The following is a 10,169-nucleotide window of genomic DNA, read 5'->3' on the forward strand; positions in this document are numbered from 1 at the left end:
TATTAAAATTACATTAATGCTATTAATAAAAATTATAATTTTTTATGTTTTTTCTTTAAGTTTTATAATACTAAAAACTAAAAAGTAAAAAGCAAAACACAACTAAACTGTTTCACTTTTTTGCTTTTAAAAACTGAAAAATAGAAAAGAGTTTTTAAAAACACTTTTGAAAAACATTATATTCAAATAAGTTTTTAAATTTTAAATTTTCAAAAACTAAAAAAGAGTTTTTAAAATACATTTCAAACATGTCCTAAATAACTTGTTTAACTGATCGAGTAAAAGCCCATCTCTTGAAAAATTATGTATTTGGAGTTCTTATTTGTTTTCACTTTTTTTTTCTCTTTAGGTTATTGGATATTAGTTTTTTCTCAATACTATATTTTTTTTAATTACGTTTTTCATTGAGATATAAAAATATTTAATGTAGTTGTGTGAACTTTTTCACTAAATATAATTTTTTAATTAAATATAACTTAATATTTTTTATATAATTTTTAAAAATTAATTATTTAAAAAATATTTTTTTCAAAAATTATAATAATGATCGAGGAGCATAAAGTAAAAGGCTGAAATTATAGACACAAATAATAATAACAAAACAGACAAAAAGAAAGTAAAGGAACTTATGATTACTAGTGTTTTATTCCATATAACAAAGTGCATAACAAAGACGTTATGCACGATATTGAGTACACACATAATTCACAATCACGCAGTACAACATACAGGTGCAGTACAAATACTGCATGTTATTTTATTTATTCATATCATAGTTTTATTTATATTTATACATATAATGTCCCTGCGTGTTGGAGAAAACTGAGTTAACAGTTTCGAGTGCACCAGCAGCGAAAATCATCCCTGCACCTCCCACTGAGTAAGTGCTCGTTGTTCCTGCAATGTTTGTTGCAGTTACCATCTGGGATGCATGGTCCCTTGAATGTCCCAGACAAATTCTCACAAGTTTTTGCCTCACTCACCGCTATTTCTTCTGCATCAAGACAACAATACAACAAATACTATTAATTGGTATAAAGTAATTATGAATATTGAAGTAAGCAGATATGATTACTTACGTGCAACAAAGAGAACGAGAAAGAGGAAGGACAAGGCAGCTACTGCTTTCTTCTCCATGGCTTAAGTAGTGGTATGAATATATAAACTTAAATATAACTCACTTCAATAACACTTACTAATATGTTATATTATATGTATGTGTTTGATATATATGTGATGATCGTAAGACATATATATAGCCCCATGGGCCTTGACTAGTAAGAGTTTTTTACTAATATACTAATATATCTTGAGAATGAAATTTTAGAATATTGAAGAAACCGCAAGAAATGGATACGTGGCAACATATTTTATCACCGAGTTTGAATTGTCATGGTGAAGAGTCAACAATGTGGGGGCGTTTTCATATGGTGTTTATCAATAAAAATAAATAAATGAATATCGGACACAATGTATGGAGCTTAGTGATATTCCAACTTTAGGCAATTTTTTTATTTGGTCTAATAGTGCGGGAACTGTTAGAAGTAGGTTGGATAGGTTCTTGTTTTTGGAGAGTGTGGTGGCCGGTTGGAAAGTAGTAAGGTAGGAGATTGGCGACAAAGACATACTTGATCATGCGCCAGTTTGGATTAAGACTAATGATCTAAATTGGGATCCAATAAAGACTTCAAGAATTTTGTGGTGGAGGCCCGTCATAAGTGGAGGGAATGCAGGCATATGTGCTTTAAAAAAATTCAAACTATTGCATCAAAAGTTCAAAGTTTGTATTATTGAAGTGTTTGGTTGACTGGGTTTGAGGATTGGATCGATAGTGAAAGAGTTTAATAGATTGATGAACTATTATACAATTTTGACCCATCGCCTGAGGAGGAGTTGGGTTTAGAAGGAAGAATATATATATAGTGATATTCGGAGAGACCTTAACTTGAAGGAAAGCTCCGCCAAAAGTCAAGCATAACATGGTTAAAGGATGAGGATCTTAACACTAGATTCTTTCATTCGACTTTGAAGGAGAGAAGAAACAATAATTCAATTATCTGTACCAAAGGTTGGGGATGGTAGCATTGAGGATGTGAAATGTGTGAAGGACAAGGTGAAAAGAAAGGTTGAGCATGACAGACACAAACCTGTTATGGATGTTTCTTTGTTTAGAAAGTTGTCTCTAGAAGAGAGTTTGAAGCTTGGAGATCTGTTTTCCCTCGAAGAGATTAGGAGTGTTGTTTGGGATATTGCTGGTTCTAAAAGCCCCGAGTCGGATGGTTTAAATTTCAAATTTATTCAAAAATTCTGGAGTTTGTTGGAAGCTGATTTGGTTAAGATTATGAATGAGTTTCATATGGGCATGTAGTCTCCCAACTGGTTCTATATCCTAAACAATGAGGAGACTATAGGCCCATATGCCTAATGGGACGTCTTCACAAAATCCTGTCAAAAGTGTTTGCAGCTAGAATAAAAAGGGTTCTTTGTAAGGTTGTTTCCCGATCTTAAACACCCTTTGTTCTGGGAAGAAAGTTGTTAGACCTCGTTCTTGTGCTTAATGAGATCTTAGATATAGCAAAGAAGGAAATGAAGGAGTATTTGTTGCTGAAAGTCGACTTTGAACAAGCCTATGATTGTGTGAATTAGAATTATCTCAGATTTAACTTAATGAGCATTGGTTGTGGGGCGAAGTGGTTGAAGTGGATGAAAGTGAGTGTATTCAACACTAGCATGTTTGTTTTTGTTAATGGAAGTCCAACAAATGATTTCAAGGTAGAAAGTGGATTGGGGCAAGGGATCCTATATCCCTGTTTCTCTTTGTTTTAGAAGCAGAAGGATTAGTTTGCCTAATCAACAAGGCTATAAGTATAGGTGAGTTGAAGGCTTCGGATACGATAATTGCATTGAGCACATGATCCTTCTATTTGCAGATGATACGATCATTCTATGAGAGACAGTTGGGAGAATATGTGAAGTATATAGGTGACTTTGAGGGGTTTCAAAATGGTGTCAGGGTTAAAAGTAAACTTCTTCAAAAGTATGTTGTGTGAAGTAAGCATTAAGGAGGCATTTTTGAAGGCTGCATCTCACTTTTTATCTTGTAATATCGATATTGTTCCGTTCAAGTTTTTGTGCATTCTGGTAGGATGTAATCCTAGAAGATGTGAAATGTGGAAGCCTTTAATAAGTAGCTTCAACTGGAAGTTCATGGCTTGGAAATGTAGAAGTCTCACAATTAGAGGTAGAGATATTATTTTGAACTCAATTCTTTATAGCCTTCTGACATATCTCATGTTGCTCTATAAAGCTCCAAAGAAGATAATCAAAGAGATAAATCAAATCCATACAAGATTTTTGTGGCACGACTCTGAAGAGAATAGGGGAATAAATTGAATAAAGTGGAGTAATGTTTGCAAATTGAAAGAAGAATGATGATTAGGTGTCAGAAACTTTGAGTCATTCAATGAAACTTCATTCTATAAATGGAAATGGAGGTTTTTGCAAGAAGATGATGCCATTTGGAGGGATATACTGTCAGCGAGATATGTTAATTTGCAACAGTAAGTCATGGAAAGGGAAGTTCCGAGAGGCACTAAAAATTCTCAAATTGGTGGAAAGATATTCATTTATTAGGAAGGAATTTTATGTTGAGTAAAAATTGGTTTGTGGAGAACATTTCAAGCAAAGTTGGAGCTCGAAACATAATCCTGTTTTGGAAGTATAGGTGGTTAGGATATATACCGTTGAGATTTTCCTTTCAGGAGTTGTTTCAGATGTGTACGAACAAAGATGTAGTATTAGCTGACGTCAGAGCTTGAGTCGATGGAAGTTGGGAGTGGAATTTCAACTTAGTAACAAGTGTTGACATTGATGAAGTGGCAGAGGAAAGCGCAAAATTGATGGAAATTTTAAAAGGTATTTTGTTAACTCTCGATTTTGCTGATGTTTTACGACGGAGAAATAGTATCGATGGTGACTTCTCTGTTAAGAGCAGTTATATAAAGTTAAGTTTGTGGCTGAGGAAGACAAGTGTGAAAAAGAGGTTATGAAAGCATTGAGACAAGTTTGGATAACAAAAAGTTCCGTCTAAAATCAAAATCTTTTTTCTGGAGAGCATCTTTGGATATAATCCCAATAAGAGGTCAACTTGTGAAGAGAGGAATGATTCATAATAGTCACGAAAAGGTTTGCACATATTTTTTTGAGGAAGATGTAACTCTTTCTCACCTTTTAGTTAGTTGTAGAGTTGGGAAAAAGGTTTGGAAGAAGCTTTTCATTTGGTTGAATATGGAGGAGGTGGGATTCAATGAGTGTATTTGGAATTTCTTTGGTTTTCGGGTGACTGGGAGAAGGAAGGTGAAAAGGTCGTAGGAAAGTTTGATATGGATGGCCATGATTTGGAGTTTATGGTTGATGAGGAATTCAATTATGTTCTAAAATTCTGGTAAGCAGATCCTGGATGTCGTACACAATGTCACGACACCAGGGCCAGCACATTATCACACCATAAAAAATATCATGATTTAAATAACAACGCGTAAGTAAATAACACATGTAGTTGTTAACCCAGTTTGGTGCAACGTCACCTGCATCTGGGGGCTAACAAGCCAGGAAAGAAATCCACTATCACAAAATTAGTTCGAAGCTTTAAACAACCTCAGATTTTACAAACTTCTCACCTAATCTCTACCCGTGAATGTTTCTATCTAAGACTCTCGTAGATATGAGACCCCTATCACTTCCCTTTGATCACACCACACTGACAATAACTTATCAGAAAACACAATCCACTCTTACTTAAAAGCTTATGAGGGATTGACAATTACAACTCAATCAAACAAGTTCAATTCAAGTATTAAGGAGATACTTGAATGGCTCACACAAAGCAAAGACAACTAAACCCTAACACATACAATATTCAGCGTTGTTTCGATGCCTTTTTAGGTTTAGAAACGATCTATAAATAGAAGTGGAAAAACATGGGCTTCGGGCTTGATCCACAACAGATCTAAGGACTCTGCACAATCTTCTACTTATTTGATTTCAATCAAATCAGATGTTTCCTAAAATGTTTTGACATTTTTACTTCGAAAATGAGTCAATGCAAAACAATCTTTTACTTTTTAGAAAACATGCTACTGGACTCATGAATCTCGTGAAATGAATCTTCAGCGTATCTTCAAATATCTCATAAATAGAAACAAATCTTACACGAAACTAAAATAGGGCATACTCCAATGTTGAACCAAAATGTTAGGACATCTTTGCCCAACATCTGAATTGAATACTTGTTTTTCCAAAATGCAGCAAATCACTTCATACCAGACCTAACAATCTCCCTCTTTGGCAATTTTGGCTAAAACAACCTTTGCATAGGCCAATTAGAAAGAGGGTAAGGATCACAGCGACAAAGCCACCACACAAGAAAAAAATCCTTTACCACCCAAAAACAACAGAGGAAGGCGCAGTAGAAAAGAACATAGCCTCACAACAGAGAGAGATAAACTCTCACACAAATCACCTGCTTAAGAGAAAAGTGAATTCTCTTTACACAGGATGTCAAGACATTTTATCCGACTTTGTTAAAACCGGAATTTCATACGAAACTAGCCTATCACCACCAGTGGAAAGAGATACCCCCCTCCATAAGTACTCCCCTCAAGGGGCGAGAGTCATGGCAGGGCTATCAAACAAACAATCACAGAACTAATCAAACACAACTACTCCCCCTTTTTAGCCAAAAAAGTTGATAAACTCAAACAAACGTGAGATGTAGCAGAGTAATCAAAAGAAAGGTTGCAGACCAAGAGCACTATACAGTGCATAAATATTAAGGGAAAAGCCTACAAACAAAAAACTAGAAGCACAAACAAACACATAAGAGCCAAAGCCAGAGTACTTCAGTCCTCATTGAAATTCTAGTTAACAGATTATCAATGTCACACTGGAAGTTATGACATTCGATTCTCCGCACACAGGAACGTATACAGCAGGTAAATGTAAAGGACAGTAAATAACACAGACAATTGTTTACCCAGTTCGATGACAAACACACCTACGTCTGGGGGCTACCAAGCCAGGGAGGAAATCCACTATTAGCAGTATTAATTCAGGCCTTAAACCAATTGTTTAATCCTATCACTTAATACCTACCCAATGCAATTTCAATCTAAACTAAGACCAGAGTTCCTACTCACTCCCCCTCAATCACCACAGTGATTACAACCTTTAATTAGTTTAAAGTTAATGGCGAAGTTATACTTCAAACAACTCTTGATTGTGCTTACCAGCTTTAATCAAGATACACAACACTCACGCTTAAAAGCTTAGAGTGACACAACACTTACAACTCAATGAACACCCTAGTCCAATGCAATCATCTAGGTGATAATTGCTTGGCTCACAAGTAAAACCTAATACAAGACACACATAAGAATACAACAGTGAAGTATGATGGTACAATGAATGCTTCACGCTTAAAACCTCTGAGTTGCTGAAAGTAGGATTGCCATCCTTTTATATTGCAGCACTTGGGCGTTGTACTTGTATTTCCTAAAATTAAGGTTAAGCAGGTTAACCTGATTTCCACATATTAGGTGCTAACAAATAGGCTATTTGTTAGGTCCATTAATTGTAGCTCAGTTGTTAGTTTCCTGGATTTTAGCTCAGCTGTTAGATTCCTGAAAAATAGCCTGAGAAAAATACTAAAACAGAAAAACTAACTATCCTACACTTTAGCATATGCTGTCAGGAATGAATGTCATAACATTTAGTTTGACGTCCAGAACATAGGCCATATGCTAGGTCTGTTATTCTCCTGTAAAACAGACTGTACTAAATGCTGAACTGTAACAGAAAGACCAACCAGTCTATAATTCAGTATCAGCTGTCAGAGATAAATGTCATAACATTCAGTTTGACATTTAGACAATAGGCCATATGCCAGGTCTGTTATTCTTCTGAAAAACAGACTAAAATAAATACTGAACTGTAGCAGAAAAACCAACCTGCCTATAATTCAGTATCTGCTATCAAGGATGAATGTCATAACATTCAGTTTGACATTCAGACAATAGGCTATATGTCAGGTCTGTTACTCTCCTGAAAAACAGACTGAACTCAATACTGAGCTATAACAGAAAAACAGACTGAACTCTTCTATAGTTCAGTATCTGCTGTCATGGTTGAATGTCATAACATCCAGTTTGACATTCAGTAAATCCTGTATTAGCTAAACCTGCAGCATACTACTCAAGCATGTCATGACATCAATCAAGACATCAGAGTACAGTTAGTGTTTTAACACAAAATGCAGCCAATCAAACATCTACAAACTCCCCCTTTGGCAAATTTTTGGCTAAAACAACTTGGCATCACAACAGAGTTCACAGCAGCGGAAAACACACATCCATGCAGATGAATTAACATAGCTAATACACTCAGAACAACAACACACTCAGCACACATAGAAGTTAAATAAAAATTTCAAACAGCAGCGCACAAGTAGATAGCAAACAGCAACACACTCATACTCATCACACATAGAAGTTGAACATCAAGCTGCAGCACACCCTCTGGATTAGAGGATCTTCAACATCTGTTCAAGCAAATAAATCTGTTGTCCTGGGGTACAGGTGTTACTCCCCCTTTTTGTCAAAAATGTTGCCAAAGCAACACCTAATAATACAGACCAAAAACAAAATAAATTACACCCAAATTTTTAGAAACACGGAAAATGCTCTATTCATCTGACTCAGAGTCAGCATTATCATCAGTGCCATCATCAGGACTGGCATCCTCTTCTCCCTCTGCACTTTGTCTTGCAGCTCCTTCTGCATCATCAGCAGCTTCACCAAGCACATCACCTTCAGTCATCTCCAACTTGATGATCAAATTTTCCAAAGTGAGCTTCCTTGCCTCTAACTCCTTGCACGTTTCTTTGAGTATTGCAATGACAGCAGCTTTACCTGGTTGATTGCAAGCACTTGATGTCTCTCCTGTTGCCATGGCAATGTCAGAAATATGCGTACCTAGGAACAGTTTATGATTGAAGGCCAAGGGGCTCTCTCTTCTTTTCACAAAATCATTCTCTGTTAATATGTTTGGAAATTGATTCAACACAATGCCACATATGAGGGAAGGAAAGGCTATAGGCCCCTTCACACTGAAGCTTCCTGCATGTTTCATGGTTTGATTAAAAATATAGGTTCCATAGTCAAACTTGGCTTTGGTTCCAACATCATATATGAACTTTCCAAGCATTACAGCCACTGTAGATTTGTGATTGGTGGGCACCCAGTTAGCAGCTCCAATTTTGTGCAGCATAGCATACTTGACACTTAGTTTGCTGGCCACCAACTTACCTTTTAGAGGCCACTTCCTAACTTGATTAGCAGTGATGACTTGACAGATTTTGTTGTCAGTCACCTCAATCTCGGGTTGAGCTACATCAGGCCTTCCCAAATACATGTTGATTACTGAGGGAGAGAAGTTCACACACTTGCCTTGCACATATACTTTTCTGAATTCCCTAGACTTTCCATCAGCACATTCTTCAGACACATTGACAATAAACTCCTTTACTAATATTGAAGGAGAATAGCCATCCAAGGCGCAACGGAATTTAAAAATTTCTCCATTTAGTGATCCTTACGAATGGGCATGATCAGTGATAGAATCGTTACCTCTTGTGGCGATTCAAACCTTTGGTGCAGATCTCTGATAATGATCAAAACCTTTGATACAGATCCACGGGGCGATCACGAACGTTGAACGATGACAACGTCTCTACTCAGTCCACACGAACGGATTCCTTCAATCGCAGTGCTAGCTGTTATGAATAAAGGCTTTGAGTGAGAGAAAGAGGGAAACAAAATTCCAAGTCTCTACTTAAATTTCTGTCTGAGTGGAGTGGAGTGACAATGCTTCTACCCAAGGGGTTCTATTTATAGAACCACTTGTGTGGGCTTCAAGCTAAAAAACCCACTTAAGTGTATTTTGCCCCATATCTTATAATATGCCCAAAATCACTTAAGTATTTGGTACCTTACCATATTTCGTCTCCCACTTAAGTGCACCGTACCTTACGGTGTTCCTTAGTTACTCTATCTCTCATCAATCCGTCCTTTGTGTGTGACCCTATAGGTTTTCGCGGCGTTGGAAATTATATTAAATCACGCATTTAACATAATAAACAGTGAGCGGTATCTAGCAACACATCACTGCTACCCAAGTCACGAAAATGTCATGTGATCTGACAAAACCTCCTGTGATAATAATTATGTGTATAATTACCCCTTTGCCCTTATGTCTATATTGAACACAAAGTATAGACCGTGTCACCCTTGTCCAGTTCAATATTGGGCCCATAGACATTTATCCTGTTACGCAGGATTGGCAAATTCCATCTAGGACACTCATGTCCCTCAGCATGCTTTGTGGAGTACCCATCAACTGTCTTTATGGTTATCCAGTTACAGACAACGTTGGATCAGCAATAAAGCACTTGACTCTATATCTAGGATCCATAGTGGTTTCAGGTCGAAGAGTGGTATACACTATTATCACCATGAGAATAACTTATGACACTTTACATAACTTTCTATATAGTATTCTCATAGCGGGTCAATCCGGTATAAATATTACTCCTAATATTCATACCTATGTTTAAGACTTGATAACTCTTTATCCATGATCCATGAGATGTGATCATCAGTCTACAACCATAATAGTCTTAATGCTTTAATGTTATCCCACTTCACACTAAAGCTCGACTACGGATACTTTAAGAATAGTGCCCTTATGTTTAATGTGTTCTCATGATTAAGTCACACTTAATACATTAAACGGACTATCTATTCTAGGGAATTTATTAATCAACCATAATAAAGAAAATGCCTTTTATTATTAATAAATAATTCGATACAAGTACCAAAAGTATTGGCCTCTAGGGCTTACACCAACAATCTCCCACTAGCACTAGAGCCAATCAGGCATACCCCGTATGCCCATTGATCTAGTATGGCCATCATGCTTCTGCTGCGCAAGAGGCTTTGTCAATGGGTCAGCTATATTGTCAAGTGTAGGTACTTTACATATTTTCACATCTCCTCTATCTATTATCTCTCGAATGAGATGATAACGCCTAAGTATGTGTTTGGATCGTTGGT

The 10,169-nt window shown here is 36.5% G+C and overlaps 1 protein-coding gene across 1 annotated transcript; it reads right to left on the reverse strand.

Annotated features, from left to right (window-relative positions):
* Positions 1-617: 617 nt before the first annotated feature.
* On the reverse strand, positions 618-1,248 carry LOC127086342 (defensin-2-like). The gene is made up of 2 exons (XM_051027102.1): positions 1,080-1,248; positions 618-994 (listed from the first exon to the last, which is right to left on the reverse strand). The coding sequence occupies exons 1-2, from the start codon at positions 1,135-1,137 to the stop codon at positions 828-830; spliced, it is 225 nt and encodes a 74-aa protein (XP_050883059.1). The 5' UTR covers positions 1,138-1,248; the 3' UTR covers positions 618-827.
* Between the last annotated feature and the right edge of the window lie 8,921 nt (positions 1,249-10,169).

This window comes from Lathyrus oleraceus, chromosome 5 (assembly GCF_024323335.1).
Source record: "Lathyrus oleraceus cultivar Zhongwan6 chromosome 5, CAAS_Psat_ZW6_1.0, whole genome shotgun sequence".
In the NCBI taxonomy this organism is placed as follows: Eukaryota; Viridiplantae; Streptophyta; class Magnoliopsida; order Fabales; family Fabaceae; genus Lathyrus; species Lathyrus oleraceus.